Source organism: Limanda limanda, chromosome 1 (assembly GCF_963576545.1).
Source record: "Limanda limanda chromosome 1, fLimLim1.1, whole genome shotgun sequence".
NCBI lineage: Eukaryota > Metazoa > Chordata > Actinopteri > Pleuronectiformes > Pleuronectidae > Limanda > Limanda limanda.
This window is the reverse complement of record NC_083636.1, coordinates 1,822,874-1,842,474: the sequence shown is the minus strand read 5'-3', so window position 1 is coordinate 1,842,474 and position 19,601 is coordinate 1,822,874. Positions and strand designations below refer to the sequence as shown.

Genomic DNA, 19,601 nt, shown 5'->3' with positions numbered 1-19,601 from the left:
CCCCGAGTCAAATGTATATTGTTAATGATCTGTCGCAGTAACACAACACTTAAGATTATTAATTTCTATTTCACAGATCAATGACTTTTGATTAAATTCCTTGTAGCCTCTTCTTTTTATCCTGGTGAAAATGATTCATGAGTTCACACATTTTCATCTTGTATTAAATGTAAAATTGAGAATTGTTTTTCCAATCTTTCATATTGGAAATTTTGGATAGAAAAATATATATCTAAATTCAAATAGATCAATAACATAAAGTAAAATATAAGTAAATGTAATTGTTTTGAGTAAAATATAATGAAATAAAACAAATACAATTGAATATATAGGCGATTAAAACGGAATCATTGGGCTTTAAAGATGTTTGATGTCTTTGTTCTTAAAGAATATAAAATCTTTGCCGGAAGTGAACCGTTAAGTCTCAGGTGAGAAATTAAGCCTTTTATTTCGAAGTTGACAGGAAGTGTGACTCTCTCCGGTGCCGCCTGGTCTTGTGCTTCTCGCCTCTTCCCGGTCGGTCAGCTGACCGTCGGCCGGTCTGCTGACTCCCCTGATGCTCGAACCGTGACCCGGACATCCCCAGGCCGAGCCCGGTCTCCGTGTCCCCGTCCCCGGAGCCCCAGACCGGCCCCTGACACCCCGGCTGTCCGCCGGAGGCCGGATCGCTGGAGTCATCCAAGCCGAGTTTGTCGCACACATCGTCGGACCCGCTGATCGCGCAGCTCCGTGAGCTCCAGCTCCCAGAGGCCGTTGAGCTGGTCGCCTCTCCCCGAGCCCTGTGCCTCCGCGCCGGCCCGCAGCCCCGGCCCGCCCCGCTGAGCACCATGGCTCTGCTGGATCTCGCCATGCAGGGCTTCGCCGTGTTCGGCTTCATCTTGTTCTTCGTCCTGTGGCTCATGCACCTGATGTCCATCATCTACGTGTAAGTCAACGCTCTGCGCGGCTAGCAGCTAGGCTAACAGTAGGACTAGCAACTAGGCTAACAGTAGGACTAGCAGCTAGGCTAACGGTAGGACTAGCAGCTAGGCTAACAGTAGGACTAGCAGCTAGGCTATAAGCAGTACCAGCAGCTAGGCTAACAGCAGGACCAGCAGCTAGGCTAACAGCAGGAACAGCAGCTAGGCTAACAGCAGGACCAGCAGCTAGGCTAACAGCAGGACTAGCAGCTAGGCTAACAGCAGGACCAGCAGCTAGGCTAACAGCAGGAACAGCAGCTAGGCTAACATCAGATTCCTGTCTCTGTCTCTCCGGCTGTTTCCACCACCACGTTCATCTCGGTCGTGGTGGAACCTTTAAGCGGGAGAATCGCTTCTCCTCCGCGGGTCTCTGGAGGTGTCACGGCCGGTAAAGCTTCCGTGTCTGCTCCGTTAGCTGTTGGGCGTTTTCCTGGTTCCCCGCTAGCCGGTTAGCTCTGTCAGTTCGTGGCGCTGCCGCCGCGCAGCTTGAGGGGAACTCATGAAATAATCATGAAATATGTTTTGATTTATTGAAGTGTTGTGGCCCCGGGACGGTTGAGGAGGACAAGCCGCCCGGAGCAGCTCGTTTCCCGGATCTCTGTCCGTCACGGCTCGCTGGAGCTAGCTTCACACATTTCCTGTTTCTCTGTTGACGTTGAATTTAAGAATGTAAATCATGTAACGGATGTAAATAATGTAACGGATGTAAATAATGTAACGGAATCCCCGGCGGCTCTGGTCGGAATCTGTCGTTGGTTCGAAACCTTCACAACAAATCTGTTCAACACTTTCTTCTGTTGTGATGCAATTTAATACGTCACGTCTGATTCAGTCTGATGACATTTATGATGCTATGGGAATTCCCACTTTTACGATGTGAACAAACAAACACACACACACACACACACACACACACACACACACACAGACAGACAGACACACACAGTGTAAAACACCTGCTCATCCTGCTGACACACACACACACACACACACACACAGACACACACACAGTCTGAAACTCTCAACTTGATTTGGATCAAAACATTTGTACGATTTTGAAACGTTTTAAATTCAGTTGTTAACTGAATCAAAACTTCACATGTGTAACATCTGTTTGCTCGACCTGAGGTGCACTCGTTCATTCATTAATTCTCTAGTTCACTCGTTCATATATTTCTTTATTCACTTTTTAGTTAACTCATAAAAACACAAAAGCTGTTGCTGTGATTTTCTGCAACTTCCTAAGATGAGTCAGGTTTTTAAAAGACCTTCAAGAGACACTCGTGCTGTATTATTATTATTATTATCATCATTAATTGTCAATATCAACATAATATGATTCTTCTTCTTCTGTTGATAACAGGAACAGTGTGTGTGTGTTAGTTTGACCTTCCTCTCTCTCCGTCTCTCAGGCGTCTCCACCTCCATAAGAAGAGGTCAGAGGTCAAACAGTCATTTGGGCAGCAAGCAGGCGTTTCTCTCTTGAAGCCTCTGAAGGGCGTGGACCCAAACCTCATCTCCAACCTGGAGACCTTCTTTACTCTGGATTACCCCAAGGTGACCTTTACCACCCCCCCCCCCCCACTCCATTACCTTTAATAACTAACTAACCACCTCCTCTTTGACCTGGACACGTTCTCTTTACTCTGGACGTCTATAAACCTCACAAGCCCATCACAATAACTCTAATAACTAACCAATACATAACTAATAACTAACCATCCTACTACCTTACTCCCCTTACTAATGAAAGACTAATAACTAACCTTCAACAAATGACTAACCAATGACAAACAACTAATAACATATAATAAATGAACCACTGACTAACTAGAAACATCGTACAGGATTCCCGTGCTTGTGTAACGTGATATTTTGTATTTGTCGCAGTACGAGATCTTGCTCTGCATCCAGGACCTGGACGATCCCGCTGTCGAGGTCTGTAAGAAACTTCTGGGAAAATATCCGAGTGTCGACGCTCGTTTATTCATCGGTGAGAATTGTGTGCTGCTGCGTTGTCATAGTTACTCTCCATCGAATCATCTTTTACTTAGTGTCTTTAGTTGTCAGCATCTGACGTTAGCATGTGGTGGTGTTTGTTTCTCAGGGGGGAAGAAAGTAGGAATCAACCCAAAGATCAACAACCTGATGCCAGGTTACGAAGGAGCCAAGTACGGGCTGGTGTGGATCTGTGACAGCGGCATCAGAGGTCAGCGCCCTCTCCACGCCACTTCACCTTAATACCTCACCACAATGCTAGCTAATGCCAATGTGTGTGTCTGTGTGCTGCAGTGAAACCTGACACCCTGACAGATATGACCAATCAGATGACAGAGAAGGTGGGATTGGTCCACGGGTTGCCTTATGTTGCCGACCGGCAAGGCTTCGCTGCCACACTGGAGCAGGTAAGGCTAACTGGCTAACCGGCTAGCAGTGTGCTCACTGAGCTGCTGCTCACAGGATCTAAACCATAGACATATATAAAGACTAGATCTTTCGTTCGACGGAGCCGGACGTCACCTCATGGCGGCCATCTTGCTAGGGGGCAGCTCGCTCACCCATAACATTGTGTTGGTAGTGGTAAATAACCATAACTTGCAGTGGAGAGCATCGTTCACGTGAAGCAGCCGGTCAGGGACAAATAAGAGACAGTGTTCAAAAACCAAGTTGAAAAGAAAGTACGATGAAACCTGTCTTGCTCTTGGGTTCACAGTCAGTGTGGTAGGACATGAGGAGAGACTAGTGTGTATTTAATGTCTGAAAACTCTATGAGACCAAACAAATTAAGAAGACACTGAGAAACATTACACCCTGTTACATGCATGTGTTCTTTTTGGTTGAGCTTTATCATCTTTGTGACAAAGTGATTTTAATTGAATTAATTTTTTCTCTATTTTTTAAAAAGTACAGACTGATGGAGGAATGTAGTGATAAATGTCACCAAGTTGAAAAGAAAGTAAGATGAAGCCTGTCTTGCTCTTGGGTTCACAGTGAATGAAGGAGGACATGAGGAGAGACTTGTATGGATTTTAGGTCTGAAAACTCTGGCAGCTGACAGTATGAGACCCAAAAAATGAAGAAGACACTTAGAAACATTACACCCCAGTCATATGCATGTGTTATTTTTGGTTGAGCTTTATCATCTTGTAACAAAGTGCTTAAAAGTGGTTATTTGGTTATTTATCTACTTTTGAAAAAGAACAGACTGATGGAGGCATGTAGTGATAAATGTCACCAAAAGTACTTCAATTAAGTTGAATTTAAGCAAAGTTGAAACAGTTTAACAGAAATAAATGTTGCATGTATTAATATATCTGTTTCCTACAATCATTGTTGTGGAAATCATTGTTAATAATTATTTCGAGGAATAATTAACATTAACTTGATCAGACAGTCTCTTCACATATATTATTAATAATATTAAAAGGTGATCTTTGCAACTCTGTTATTCAGGACGTTTGTATCAAACAAGCAGTGGTGTATAAAGTACTTGAAAGCCATACTTGAGTAAAAGTACAGATATCTTACTTGAAAGTGACTCCGGTAAAAGTCACCCGTCAGAAAATGACTTGAGTAAAAGTCTTAGAGTTGCTCATATTAAATGTACTTAAGTATCAAAAGTAAAAGTACAAGTACCAAAATGCTAAGTGCTTTTTATAGTAGGCCTATACAGACACAAAACAACCCAAAATTGTTCAGTTCAGGATTTATTTCAATTGACTGAAAAATTATAACAACACTATATATATATTGTATAATTTTACAAATTTTGAACCCGAGATGCTGAGGTTAAAAAAGTATTGGACAAGTGCATCTGAACTTCTAGAAACAACAAAGAATCAACACAACAGAATAAACAAGTACCTCTTGATTCTACCTAAGAACATTAGACCTGCCACTAACAGACCAAATTAACCTTTTGTGTCTATTAGCTGTATTGTGTAACTGCCTGGATGTTTACCTGCCTGTAATCCTGCCCGCCAGCTTGTCCACACATCTACATCTAAGCCTGTTTATTTATCATTAGACTCTCTTCACTGAATGGGCCTGCGGTTGTGTTTGCATTTGTTTGAAGCAGGGTGACAATACACCTGTAGGGTATCTTGCCTGTAGGGACGACAAAGTGAAGACACAACCCTGCTTGAAGTTGTACACATTAGCCAGTTTGTACAATATATATATAAAGACTCAACAGCTTCTAAGTTGTGTTGAGTCAGCACAAAGGGCGACTAAGGATTGGAATTGGCAATATATAGATATAATATAATATCTTTGCAAAAATTATATTGGCATTATAGTGAGTGGAAAACTGGGCCTGATTACCCAGGGTTCCATTTGGCGAGGTCCTTAAAAAAACCTGAATTGTGTGTGTGAATATGCAGTAGTCCACGACACAGTGTTTGTTTTTGGTTGTGTTGGCTGAAAGTTGTTTTTGCGTTTGCTTATATAATTGGTTGTGTTGTTTGTTCTTCCATCTCGACTTGTTTTAAATCTGTTTGTTTTGTTTACGTGGACGTGTAAGACTAAGTAGACACGGCCAACCAATGATAATCTATTTGCCAACAGTTTTTGTTTAAACCAACTACTTCCAATATTTTCTTTAAGAAAAGTTAACCACTTGCTGCTTCGAGCTATGTATCTATGTGCAGATGTTGACACGAAGCAGGAAAGGGAAAACGAATGTGAATCGAAAAAGTAATACCTTCAAAAAATTATGTAAAGTCACCTAATAAAAGCCCTCAAAAAGCATTTCATTTGCCTGAATAATAATCCTTACAATTTCAATAGGGCCTCACGTCTGTCAGTGCTCGGGCCCTAATAATAAAGATTGAACCGAGCTCCTGCAGGAGTGTGTAAAGCTGCACGTTGCGCCAACCTCCGCTGCTCAAGTAACGAGCCAGTTTTGAGAATGTAAGAAGTAGAAAGTACAGATATTTGTGCTCAAATGTAGCGAGTTAAAAGTCGTCAGGAAAATAAATACTCAAGTAAAGTACAGATATGTGAAAAATCTACTTAAGTACAGTAACGAAGTATTTCTACTTTGTTACTTCCCACCCCTGGAAACAAGTAGCCCTTCGTACTACTCAGTACCTTCGAAGTAGCTCTCAGTCTAAAAAAGGTTGGTGACCCCTGCTGGTCTGGTTTGTTATAAACGTCAGATGTAGATGTGACACTGCATACTTATGAATAATTATGTTATTTTCTAAAAAAAATTAATAATTTATGGGGTGTCATAACTACATCTCTGACGTTTATAACAAACCAGACCGTTTCAAAATCGGTTGACAATTTAGTAAGTTATGGTTATTTACCACTACCAACACAATGTTATGGGTGAGCAAGCTGCCCCCTAGCAAGATGGCCGCCATGTGGTGACGTCCGGCTCCGTTGGCCGGCAACGCAGACGAGACATCTAGTCTTTATATGTCTATGATCTAAACCACATGCTCATGTTCTGTTCAACTCTTTGATTTAGCATTAGCTTGTGAAGCCAATATGACTCTAGTATCTTCTAGCTATAACATTATTGTATAGGCTTCATTTCTGTCACGTGCTGATTATTTCTTACATGCTTTTGTTTTGTAAGATCATTCATCAGCTGTTTGACACTTGGTCTCTCGTAACCGTCTCCTAACGACTTCACATGCTAAACGTGTTGCTGAACAGTAGCGTCCGTTAACCCAGTTTATTTTCGTTTCGGTTTCTGTGGCTGTTTTGATGCTAAGAGATGCTAATGGTTCTCCAGGTGTACTTTGGGACGTCTCATCCTCGATCCTACATCTCGGCGAATGTGACGGGAATAAAGTGCGTGACAGGGATGTCGTGTCTAATGAGGAAGGACGTGTTGGATCAGGCCGGCGGTTTGGTCTCTTTCGCTCAGTACATCGCTGAAGATTACTTCATGGCTAAAGCCATCGCAGACAGGTTAACATGTTAGCATTAGCATTAGCACCTGTTACACATTTTTGTATTTTAAGTTCAGCTAATGATTTCATGTCCTTCGCTTCTGTAGAGGCTGGAAGTTCTCCATGGCAACGCAGGTGGCGATGCAGAACTCAGGCTCTTATTCCATTGGCCAGTTTCAGTCCCGTATGATCAGGTGACATTACAACTCTATTAATATCATTCATATTTCAATCGTTTTTATTTTTAAATCAGCTTCATATATACATATATACAAAATGTATCTTAAATAGTATTGGATCAGTTATTAATCTTAAGATAATGTTTTTATTCTGTTGTTGTGCAGATGGACTAAGCTGAGGATCAACATGCTTCCTGGCACCGTGTTGGAACCCGTCTCCGAGTGCTTCCTGGCCAGCCTCATCATTGGCTGGTCGGCTCATTACGTGTTCAGGTACGCAGCCAATCAGAGAGCACCTTATGTTGACGTTGTTATTGGGTTGGAAATGTATAAATTTGTGGTTTTATTATTATTGATGGTGTGTTTGTAACGTGTGCGTTGTTGAATATTGTAGGTGGGACATGATGGCGTTCTTCATGTGTCACTGTCTGGCCTGGTTTATCTGCGACTACATTCAACTCACTGGAGTTCAGGTATTAACATGATGGGCTTTTAATTTAGGAAGAATATAAGTTAGTAATTAGTTTCTTATTATTACCCAATCAATACATGTACATTCGTAATCATAATATTTTATATAGTTCAAGATTTACCTAATGGATATAATGTATACATTAAATATATATATCAAAAGCAAATAGACTTATACAAACTTATAGAATTATATATATTTTTTAAACAAAATAAAGAAATGTAAGAAATTAAAGGAAAATGTAATACCGTTTTAATGTCGCAAGTTGAATTGTCACTGTTCACACATCCTGCAGGGCGGCGCTCTCTGCTTCTCGAAGCTGGACTTCGCCGTGGCGTGGTTCATCAGAGAGTCGATGGCGGTGCAGATCTTCCTGTCGGCTCTGTGGGACCCGACTATCAGCTGGAGAACCGGTCGGTACCGGCTCCGCTGTGGCGGCACCGCAGAAGAGATCCTCGATGTGTAGTTGCCATGGCGACCGGCTGAGCCTTCAGCCTCGTCCTCCTCAAAGACTGATTTGTTTTTTTGTTTTTTATGGAACGTGTGTGTTTTTAACTATTTATGTTCCTTTGGTGCTAAAACAAAATGATGCGAGAACGAGCCAATGAGAGCACAGGAAGGAAGAAAGAATTTAAATGTGAGAGGGAGTGACGCATCGCACTGAATCGTCTAATCTGTGATTGGACGAGATGAAGAAAAGAAATCAGCAAACGGGGGCGAGGGGGTGTTAAAATCCTCTCTTCTCATTGGTTGATTTTTCTTTGCTTCAATTTTCGTGTTTCATCAAGTTTTTTTTATGGAAGCAAATAACGGCCAAAAAAAAAAATGAAGAGAAAGGATGTGACTGAATTTATAGTATTAAAATATTTTACTTTGAAATTCAACCATTACGAAAACGGATGATTTTCAAATTAGAATTAAACTGGTAATTAATTCTAAATGTTGTTCATGTCCAGCAGGTTGCAGTTTCTTATTTTACAGCTGGTATTTGTACCAATTGAAAATTGACACTTTTTGAAATTTATTTAAAAAAACTTAGCATTAAATGAATCTTGGGATAAAAAAAGAAAAATGATGCTCAAAGTCTGAAGTGGCAGAAACATTTGGGGGGAAAAATTCTCCTTGTTTCCAAAAGTTCTGATCCTGGACTTTGTGGAGGTTCTTCTCTTCTCGGTTCTTCAGGTGTTGATTCCAACACAAACCAGAGGCGTCGAGATGAGAATCACTGATTTATAAAACAAACGTGAAAAGAAACAACTAATGAGACGCCAAAAAACAATCTGATCATTGATCCGTTGAGATTGTCTAAAAGGAAAAAAAGATTTACTGAAGAATTCAGACATAATTTGTATAAAAAAATGTCGCAAAAAAAGTCTGATCCTAAAAACATTTATTGGGTGATCATTAGAGAAATGTATTTGTTTCGTCTTTATGAGAACTTTTGGTACAAACTGTTCATCAATAAGTTCGAACTGACGTCTTTATTTTGTTCATATAAAATAGTTTAAACAAAATTTAAATGAGTTCAGTCTGGTCACCAAGCGAAGCTGCATCTTCTTTCGTTTGTGAAGTTTCTGTCGCACGTGACATAGTGAAAAAATATCTGATCCTCATTTAACAAAGCAGCCAATCAGAAAAAAAATGTTAGCACTGAACAAGTTTCTTTCCTGTTTCATGGTCGAAACATTTCACGAGAGAAAATCACATTTCTGAATATTTTGCTTTGCAGTCGAACACTGTGTGTGTGTGTGTGGACAATCGCAGCAGCATTGCTTTACTGTTAGCTTAGCCACCGGGGGTTTGGTTGATGACATCAACGAGTCGGACGAACCCGAGACGCCGTCGTCCAGAAGGAAGTCGAGTTATTTGTTTGTTGTTTTTTTATGATTGACCTGCTGTCGTCTGAGCTGACCGATCGTGTGAAGTCGGGAACAATAAAGTTTTGTCCTTTCAAAGATGACTTAAGTCATATGCCTGTTGTCCTGCTTTATGATTGGCTGTGAGAACAGACAGTAGGCGGAGCCACTGGTTTTCAGATGTATTTATTCAGTGATTCATGCTACAACTTCCTGTCACTTTCAGAATAAATAAAAATTCAACATTTTTTGTCTAGTCGAGCACAGATAACACCCCCCCCCCCCACACCCTCATGCACTGGTTCAATATTAAAAATATTTCGTATAATCGTACCTCCTCCCACAATGCACCACAAGTACTTTACATTCTTCATCATTAGAAAACAAAGGATACATTCAGTATAAAAGTTTGTAAAGAAAGCAGAAAGAAAAGTGACTTTCAAAGTAAAATCATGAACAGGTCTAAAGTCGAAAATAACAGAAACCAAACAATCTTATTCTGAAAGTTTTTTTATGTTTTTCATGTTACAAGTGACGGTACCTGCTTCTCATGTAACATGTTGCAAGCATGTAACATGCAGTAAACATGCGCAACTTAAACATACATGTTCCTCTTGTTCTTGTCAGTTTCTTTACAAAAGTAACATGGTTGCAATCTAACTAGATGGGTAGTGTGAAATAGATGAAGTAAATCAAATACAAGTATTCATGTCTAATGTATTAAGATTTAAATTACATACAAGTACACATGTGCAAGAAACAGACGTGGGAAAAATGTGTGTTTAAAAAGTAACTGTAATGTTAGAGTATTTCATGTTCACGTGTATCTACATAGTTACAGGTATTTAAGTGAGTAATAGAGTAACATACAAACTACATCATGTAACTGAAGCTCCTCCATGTGACCAGTTTGTTCCGTGTGTCACACACGACGTGTTGTAACATGTGACACGTTTGAACTGCTTCCTTTGGTTTGGACTGATTGATGCATGGGTGGGCGGGGCATTTACATTAGTGTTTAATTCAATGACACATCAAAGAGGAAATTATGTCACAGTTATGAACATATTTTAAAAAAAAAAAACTTTCATGGGAATCAAGTTTTGTAACTTGTAACATATAAAATATATTCAAAATAGAGTAATGAGTAGTAACTTAAAAAAACCATTGGAACGCCATTTAAACAGGAAGTGATGAGTCATAATGAGAAAACATGTTGGTCCAATTAAAAGGCACACAAACTTTGGCTTGGTTTGACCCCGCCCCCCACCTGATTCAAGACTTAGTCATTTTCAAATGTTACAAAACTATAAGGAATTGTTTTAAACATAGAAACATAAAGCCTTTTGAGAATTTTGTTTTAAAACCATTAAATTCAAACCAAAATATGAAACAAAAACATTTGAATTTAATTTTGAGCCTTTTTTGTTACATGTGAAACACTGATATGAAAACAAAGACTTCGATGACTTTTAACCAATCAAAGGGAAGGTCAGAGGTCAGAAGGCAAACTGGAAATTGGCAGCTTCCTGTTTTATCTGGCTTGTTTCCTGTTTTAAGAAAACGTTTTGCTTGTTAAACGAGGAGATAACATGATTTAAAAAGATCGGAATTTAAATTAAATATACTTATATCGAGTGTGACATTTGAGGATTAACCAATCACGGGTTATTCGGACACACACACTCAAACAGACAGGCACACACACACACACAGAAAAGCAGGTGTGACAGATGGGCGGGGTCACGAATCATCATCTATTTCAGTACAAACACATTCAAAATTAACACCAACAACTCCCTAAAATAAAAACACCAATAAAACGAAAAATATTTTAACTACATTAAGAAAATATCTACCAAAAAAACAGGAACATGACGTACAAAAAAGGAATTGAGAAAATTAAGGCACAGAAGAAAGATCGCAGAGATCGCAGCAACCTAAACTAATACAATAAAATAATAATCGTCGTCATGGTAACCAAACAGACACATCACTGTTTGTTCTGAAACACGATTTAAGATGTTCACAGTAAAATGAAAACAGAATGAAAATAAAAAACCCAACTAATAAATAAGTTCCGTTGCAACAGGTTAATAATAATTATCGATCATGCCGAGTCATTCAAATATAAATTAACTACAAAATAATGGAACATTAAAATCCTCCATTACTTTGGGCTTTTACTTTGAAAATTTTCTTTTTAACTTTAAAAAATGTTTCCTGATTTTCTTTTCTGCATCACGTTCATCTAACAAAAAGTTTAACTTACAACAGCTCCTCGGTGACTCCACGACACAAACGGTGCATCGCCACACGTCTGTTCAGGAATGTGCTCTGTAACCACGACATGGAAACTACCCATTGTTGTGACATCATGTGTCGGCACAGATGGTTGGTGTGTCTGGGTTCAACCGCTGGTCCCCACAGACCAATCAGAATCCTACAGTCTGATTCGTTAGTCAGCTCCAAAAGCCAAAGGTCAGATGACGGGTTTATCCTAAGAGGATGTGACCTCACAAGGGGCCTTGATGACTCCAGCACTGATGCTAACATGCTATCAAACCATTAGCTGCAATATTAAATATTGGCATGTTAGCCTTGACCTTTAGCCTCCACGTGACTTAACATTTACGCTAGTAGCTGCAGAAGGGCTGAACGATACGTAAGTAATGATTAACTGTAAATTTCTTGACAAAAATACCCCATATATCTTTTATAATTTTGACGTTTGAGGTCGGTGCTGGTGATTAACACCGCTCAAAGATTCAAACTTCTTAATTCACACGACTCAGACTCAGTCGACTCCATGGAGCGCAGCAGAAGAATCATGGTTCTTCTGCTTTTACTTTCGTTGTGAAAGTTACAATCAAATAGTTAGCTAACACGTAGCTTAACTCAATGCTAACAAGCTAAAAGCTGTGCTAGCTAAATGGGAGGCTAACAGGCTATGAGCTGACTACACCTGAAGGTGAACACTGTCGACAGACCAGGGGCCACATGTGTCCGTCGGGGCCCAGGGGTCAAAGGTCAGATGGTGGACTTGGAGAAGGAGACCCGGAGGTGCTGGTTGTGGTCCAGCTGATGGTCGTGCAGAGCGATCAGAGCTTCGATGGCCTCCTCCACCGACGCCAGCTGCATCAGAGCCATCTTCCTGTCTTTCCTGTGACATCAGAGGAAGTGACATCATCACACACAATTCTCTTAATGAACAAACTACTAATTTTCTCAGTAACCTTTGACCTTTAACTGGTTATTGTTGTTAATACTAACTGGAAAAACTTGAAGGCTTTGACGGTGAATCCACTGGAGGAAAATAAATCCTTCAACACGTCTTCACTGACCGAGGAGCTGAGAGACAAAGACACAAGGGATGAGGAAAAGATGGTTCCGGTCCTTGATTCTGATTGGCTCTGCTGCATTTGAAATACGCTTGTGACCTCATCAAATCAGTATCACCACGCCAAACTCATGTAAAATGTTAGATTCTGATTTACGGGTCTTACAGAACACGTGTTACAGAACATGTGGGTGAAACTCACGGGATGTTGGAGAGGTGCAGCGTCGCTGACGGAGGGAAAATGTTGTTAAAATTTTTGGATCCGGGTTTTTTGAAGCGGTGGAGGGCGGAGCCTGCGAAGTCCCGAGTCAGCGTCTGTTCTTCCTGCCCCGCCCCCCCACGAGGCAGCTGCACTACTGGGTGTTTGGACAACGTCACCCGGATCACGTTACCATGGAGACGCTGGCCGTTAAGGTGACTCATTGCTATCAGACAAAAGAGACAACATTTTTATTTTCCATACACTAAAAATGTTTTTCATTAGAATAAATAATTTTAACTCCAAAAACTTTTTGAATTAATGAAAATAAATTAGTTTCCGACCCAGTTGAGCCTGAGTGCCGTCGCTCATCTGAACAAGAGCATTTTCCTTCTTATTAAAGAGGATCTTCACTCTCTGAACGTCCCCGTAAACACCTGAAAACACACAACACAACACAGCTGATTCACCATCATGATGACATCATACATGAACATTTAATTTCAACGTCAATAAAACCAGACACTGAGGCAGCTTTAAAATTAATTTCTCACCAAACAGGATGAAGAGGCAGTGTGGAGACACGCTCTGCAGAGACAAACAGATTCAGTAAAGTTAGCTGTGAGTGAAGCGCTCTGATTGGTCAACTGCTGAGAGACAAGGTGACATCTGACCTCTGGGTTCAGGTTAGACACCAGCAGCACCGAGTGGACAGCAGGAGGCGCTACATGCAAGGACACACGAGGCGGAGACACCAACGAGCCGGGGATGCCCGACATCGACAAACCTGGGGACATCCAAAAACTTTATTTAAAACACCATCTCAGCACAGCACATTAAGACCCGCCCAGGTACTTTAAGACCCGCGCAGGTAGATTGGGACCCGCCCAGGTAGATTAGGACCCGCCCCGCCCAGGTACTTTAAGACCCACCCAGGTACATTAGGACCCACCCAGGTACATTAGGACCCGCCCAGGTACATTAGGACACGCCCAGGTACATTAAGATAGCCCAGGGACATTAGGACCCGCTCAGGTACATTTGGAGCCGCCCAGATCTTATCATACAGCTACAGTCATTCCAACAGACGTGTCTCACCTGTGTGCTGGTGGAAGGTAGGTGGGAAAGCTGCTGCTCCATAATGAGGGAGAGCTACACCTGTAACACACACACACGTGTCTATTCAAACGATGTTCAAAGTTAAAACCTTCAGTGTATTTTCATTGAGTTAGCAGAAGCATCATCAGCTGGTCTCACCGAACGCAGCAGTGGGCTCCAGCTCGCCCGTCGGCAGATCGGCTCGGGTGAAGTCTCGGCTCTTGTCGTTGTTGTATTTGACGTTGAGCGCGCTCAGTTTGGAGAAGTCGATCCTCAGCGTGCAGCAGCTGTTGTAGATGTTCTGACCATCAAGAGACTGAAAGACAGAGAGCAGCCATCGGATCCAACCAGCTCCCAACACTGACTTGGAATTTATCAGTTCTTCCACCAGTTTGTATTGATATATGGCTGGAAAAAATGTCATCTTAGTATTTATATGTGTATGTGTGTGTGTGTGTGTGTGTGTGTGTGTGTGTGTGTGTGTGCGTGTGTGTGTGTGTGTGCGTGTGCGTGTGCGTGCACGTGACTCACAGCTTTGGCGTGCTGAGCGTGCACAGCATCACTAAACTGCAGCAGAGCCTGAAACTGATTGTTTCTGGTGAATGTGATGATTTTCAACACAGAACCGAACTTACTGAAGATCTGAAAACACAAACGCACAAAAATTAAAACACAAAAAACAACAACACAAACAAACATTGCACAGTATGAGAAACAGAAATAAACAACCTGCTGCAGAACCTCCAGCGTCACCGGGTAAAATAAATTCTCTACGATGATCCTCAGGACGGGACTCTGACCGGGGACTAAGCCCCGCCCCTCCACTCCTGTTACCATGTTCCCAGAATGCACTGCTACTGCATTGATGGCCTGCAGCGCTGCCTGAGCTCTCTGTCAACAAACACAATATTCAGCAACAAATGTAAACAATACACATATTAATTTAAAACAAACACGTCACCATGGAAACCCGTTGTTTGATTTATAAGAAATGTTTATAAATATTAATAATGAAACATGTTGATAAACTTCTTTGTTTGTTGTTTTGAATCCCTCAGTTTAGTAAACATTCTTTGTTGAAAACATTGATTGTTCATTAAGGTTTTTTTAAATAATGAATGTTGTGTTGAGGTGGGTGTGGCCGGAGCCGCTGCTCCTCACCTGATTCGTCAGATTGTCGGTCTTGAGCTCGCGGTGGTTGGAGTACTGAATGAAGATTGGCTGGTTCCTGACTGTGGGCGTGGCTGAGGTGTAGTAGTTCACCATGGTAACAGCAGCTTCCTCTGAGGCCATCTCTAAAAATGCCTGGACACAAAATGTCGATCGTGACGACCTCGATTTATTCGACGACCACTTCACTTTTATCGGTATGTCGTTTAAGCGTGTAACCAGCGTGTGGTCACTCACCTGGTTCTTTGTCCTCAGTGTGATCAGTTTACTGACTCTGCCGAAGGGAAGCGCCAGAGCGAGCACTTCCTGTTCAGAGATGTCAACAGGAAGATGGCGCAGGTGAAGGACCCGAGACGGGACAGACTGGGCTCGCTCAGAAACACACGGCCTATCAGAGCCATCCACTGTGACACACACAAACACACAGGTCAAAGGTCAACAGTCATCCAACCGTCAAGATTCAAGATTTTTATTGTCAAATGAACAGAGATAACATGAAGTAGTCACTGTCAATTAAAAAATGCTTGGGTCACACACTCTCTTTAAGCAATGCTCAGTAATTTCCACCCAAAAAAATAAAATAAAAATAGAAATAGTATAAAATAGAATAAAAAAGAATAAAATAGAATAACAATGAAATAGAATATCAAAAATTTAGAATAGAAAATAAAATATCTACATCTATATATTTTGGTGATTTAGGTGGTGATTCAGGTAGAGCGAGCTCGACACTGACAGACAGAGAGGGAGAGATGGAGAGATGGAGAGAGAGAGGGGGGGGGTCTTACCTGCGGACAGGTCGTCAGTGCTCATGTTCGCAGAGCAGCCGACACACAAGGTTCACGTCTCCTGCAAAAATGATGTTCACTTTTAGTAATAAAATAATAAACTAGAAATAAACGCATCATAGACTAATTTAGTCCAATATTTATTCGTCTTGTTACACCTCTTTTTTTCACTATTGATCAATAAGAAAAAATGATTTTATTGATCAATTGTTTGACTCACACAATCAATGAGTAATAGAATCATTGCGTTTGTTGTATATTTGTTTTCATCCGTTCAAACCGAATAAATTCAGTCAAATAAGTTTCAGACAGAAAAAATGTCTCAATGAAAAATTAAAATGGCCGCCCGGTGTTTGTTCTCTGATCTTTGATTAATGTTCGATTAACCGACTCGATGTGTGAGGATAAAACACAAACCTCGCGTCGCTGCTTCCGCACTCCGCACGAGAACACGCAGCTATCGCGAGATTTCAACCGTCGCCTTTTCGCTCGTGACACCAAAACAAAAACACGAAAACGAATCGAGGGAGAACTACGGGAACCGGGGCGGCTCGGTGGCGGGAAACGTTCCGGTAAACAAGTAAATAACAACAACAACAACAACAGGGGGGGAGGGTTGTCGCCGCAGGCTGGTGCAGGTGCGGTCCGATCACCAGGGAAACGCGAGGGAAGACGAAGAAGAACCGGGAGACGTGCGGGACAAGATGCGGGACGAGATGCGGGACGTGTCCCTCGCTCACCCGTCCATGGTCCGCGAGGAGGAAGGTGACGAAGAGGAGGAGGAAGAGGAGGAAGAGTCGTGTAGCGCGCGAGCTTCCTCTCGGCAGACAGCACAACAACAAGGAGCTCACTTCCCGTTTGATGACGTCACCGGAGAACATGGCGGCCCGTGGACACACCTCAGATCACAGCGATCGATCATAATCACAACCAGACTTTTGTGTTTGTGTGGTCATGATAAACATGTGTATCGATTTTTGTGAAGACCGGTCAATGGGGGGGGGGGGGGGGGCACCGTTGAGCCATTTTGCGACGCCCATTGAAAATTCCTCCAGAATACGTAAATTTTCACCACTTTCAAAATTCTGCAAATTTTGGTAAGAATTTGAGCATGTTAAAACCCTCAAAAATCCATTTCATTTACCTGAATAATAATAATAATAATAATAAATAATAATTATAAATACAATTTCTAAGTCTTAGTCACTGTCAATGAAATACTTGGGTCACAGGCTCTCTTTAAGCAATGCTCAGTAGTTTCAACCCAAAATTAAAAATAGAAATAGTATAAAAAAGAATAACAATAAAATAGAATATCAAAAATTTAAAATATAAAACAAAATATATATATCTAAATATATATCTTTACAGATGAATGTTCAATTTGTGCAGTAGTGCAAATATTCAAATATGCATAGTTAAATAATGACTGAGGAAATATTCACACACGGAGTTGTTCAGGGCTGGACTCTGATCATGAGACAGAAGCTTGGTGGTGATAGGACAATGCAGAGTGGAGTTATGACAACATCGTCTCCTGTGTTCTGTGCTTCCTGGAAACTGAGACGGCATCTAAACAATGAACCACTAACTGGGACTTTAAACAACTCAGATGTTAACGTGTTGATCCATGACACCTGGTTTCTCTGCTGCATAATGACGACTCATTGGCCAGCTTTTTAACGACTGGGCGATTGATGTGATATATTATATGTGAAATTCCCAGCATGAGTCTTCCTCAGTCTGCCCTCCCCTTCTCTACTCTTCTCATTATTATATACCAACCCACTGTCCATCCCTTTACTGGCTATACTAGCCCAATGCACAGACTTTACCACCACATTGCATTCCATTCCTATATCTGTAAATATGTTCCCTGTATGTGATTTATGTATATATGTCAGTGAGGTGTTTAAGTGTATAGGCTACTGGATGTTCTAAATTTCCCTCGGGATTAATAAAGTATCCATCTATCTATCTATTATATTTAAATTGTATCATGTGACTTAACAAGGACTTAATAGAGACATTTTTATGTTTAGAAATGTGAATAAAGCTTTTATACACATAGTGTAAATAAAGTCTTTATCTCCGCACTTTTAATAACATTTTATTATTATTGTTCATTATGTACTTGTAAGAGCCATTATGCAGTATGTGTGTGTGTGTATAGTTAAATATTTATGTTGGTTTTATAATTTCTTACATTATCCAGGTTTGTAGTTTAAGTTTTGTACAGTTAAATTATATTGTGTTTTTTTTATATTTCAAGTATATTTTCTTAATATCAGGTGCGTGGCTGGTTAGTGACGTGCAAGAAGGATGGTGAGTGAGGAGTCTGTAGGAGTTGAATCAAACAAGTTTTGACCGTGACATTTATGTGAAAGGTGCGTGAAATGTGAGTGACATTAACGTAAATATGACGGGAAAGTGATGGTTGATATCGTGTAACAGTGGGTTATCACTACGGGACGGGTTCTGTTGTTTGGACACGAGTCAGCTGTAAAGAAATACTCCTCAGGCACAATCAAGTGGCCGTCATATTGGAACTGAGTGGAACAGTCACTACAGTACTGAATAGATAGACAGACTCACACAGACTCATTCAACCCCGCTGCTCTAAGGAACGATACAGGAAGTCGTTCCTCTCAACCGCAATAAGACTGTACAACTCCTCTACCTCTGTCAGAGCCACCATCACAGAACTGCACTGAATAAACCTGTCTCCTTGCACTGTGTACCCTGTACAACATCATATGTGATATGTGTTAATATAAACCATATTGATATTATATATATTTTTATACAATAATATTGTCTTTGCACACTCTGTCTACATATTCTTACACTCATAGTATATTATATTATCTATTGTATAGTCAAATACTTATATTTATATCTCTACTATATATCCTATCATATTATATCATACTCTTTGTATATTATTTGTATATATAAGTCTATATACACATATTTATACATGTGTACATGTTATTATTATTATTATTATTATATTTACTATTATTATTATATATACTGTTGCTGCCATTATTACTATATACTGCTATTATATTGGTATCATTACTATCATATATATATTATGTTATATTATATTCTATATATACTGTACTATTTTTATATACTGTCTAACAATAACATTACCATCATATCATCAGTACTATTACCATCATCTTGCCAGTGCACCTTATCTACCTATTTATCTTGTGTTTCTGTTTTTATTCTTTCTACCTCAATATTTTTTTATTTTATTCTATTGTATTGTATTTTATTGTATTCAAATATACCGGCTGCTATGACGACTTAATTTCCCTTCGGCTATGAATAAAGTAATCTATCTATCTATCTATCTATCTATCTATCTATCTATCTATCTATCTATCTATCTATCTATCTATCTATCTATCTATCTATCTATCTATCTATCTATCTATCTATCTATCTATCTATCTATCTATCTATCTATCTATCTATCTATCTATCTTTAGTCGCTACACTTATATACATATATTTATAAACAATATTATTATATGGTTATACATCTTTACACAACGTATTTATTTACACTATATAAATGAATTGATCCTTTATGATACTCTATCATTATAACAATCAC

The 19,601-nt window shown here is 40.3% G+C and overlaps 2 protein-coding genes across 2 annotated transcripts; one reads left to right on the top strand and one right to left on the bottom strand.

The window, feature by feature from the left end:
- The first annotated feature begins 466 nt into the window (after window positions 1-466).
- On the top strand, window positions 467-9,620 carry ugcg (UDP-glucose ceramide glucosyltransferase). The gene is made up of 10 exons (XM_061068959.1): window positions 467-925; window positions 2,372-2,516; window positions 2,850-2,952; window positions 3,067-3,168; window positions 3,252-3,364; window positions 6,706-6,884; window positions 6,973-7,059; window positions 7,210-7,317; window positions 7,439-7,517; window positions 7,812-9,620. Exons 1-10 carry the CDS (start codon window positions 828-830, stop codon window positions 7,980-7,982), a joined length of 1,185 nt encoding a protein of 394 aa, XP_060924942.1. The 5' UTR covers window positions 467-827; the 3' UTR covers window positions 7,983-9,620.
- On the bottom strand, window positions 9,556-16,828 carry ptbp3 (polypyrimidine tract binding protein 3). Its single transcript, XM_061068955.1, has 14 exons — window positions 16,708-16,828; window positions 15,968-16,028; window positions 15,417-15,583; window positions 15,171-15,314; window positions 14,739-14,900; window positions 14,541-14,651; window positions 14,169-14,325; window positions 14,010-14,069; window positions 13,586-13,698; window positions 13,466-13,499; window positions 13,256-13,348; window positions 12,915-13,137; window positions 12,646-12,723; window positions 9,556-12,535 (listed from the first exon to the last, which is right to left on the bottom strand). The coding sequence occupies exons 2-14, from the start codon at window positions 15,990-15,992 to the stop codon at window positions 12,403-12,405; spliced, it is 1,500 nt and encodes a 499-aa protein (XP_060924938.1). The 5' UTR covers window positions 15,993-16,028; window positions 16,708-16,828; the 3' UTR covers window positions 9,556-12,402.
- Window positions 16,829-19,601: the final 2,773 nt, after the last annotated feature.

What these genes read in the sequence shown, in the direction of transcription:
- ugcg (XM_061068959.1), top strand. Translation starts at nt 828, where the DNA reads ATGGCTCTGCTGGATCTCGCCATGCAGGGCTTCGCCGTGTTCGGCTTC. An exon ending in CTGTGACAGCGGCATCAGAG is followed by an intron (nt 3,169 to 3,251) that starts GTCAGCGCCCTC and finishes TGTGTGCTGCAG; the next exon opens with TGAAACCTGACACCCTGACA. An exon ending in TCGCTGCCACACTGGAGCAG is followed by an intron (nt 3,365 to 6,705) that starts GTAAGGCTAACT and finishes ATGGTTCTCCAG; the next exon opens with GTGTACTTTGGGACGTCTCA.
- ptbp3 (XM_061068955.1), bottom strand. Translation starts at nt 15,992, where the DNA reads ATGAGCACTGACGACCTGTCCGCAG. An exon ending in CACTGAGGACAAAGAACCAG is followed by an intron (nt 15,315 to 15,416) that starts GTGAGTGACCAC and finishes TTTTGTGTCCAG; the next exon opens with GCATTTTTAGAGATGGCCTC. An exon ending in CGGCACTCAGGCTCAACTGG is followed by an intron (nt 13,138 to 13,255) that starts GTCGGAAACTAA and finishes TTTGTCTGATAG; the next exon opens with CAATGAGTCACCTTAACGGC.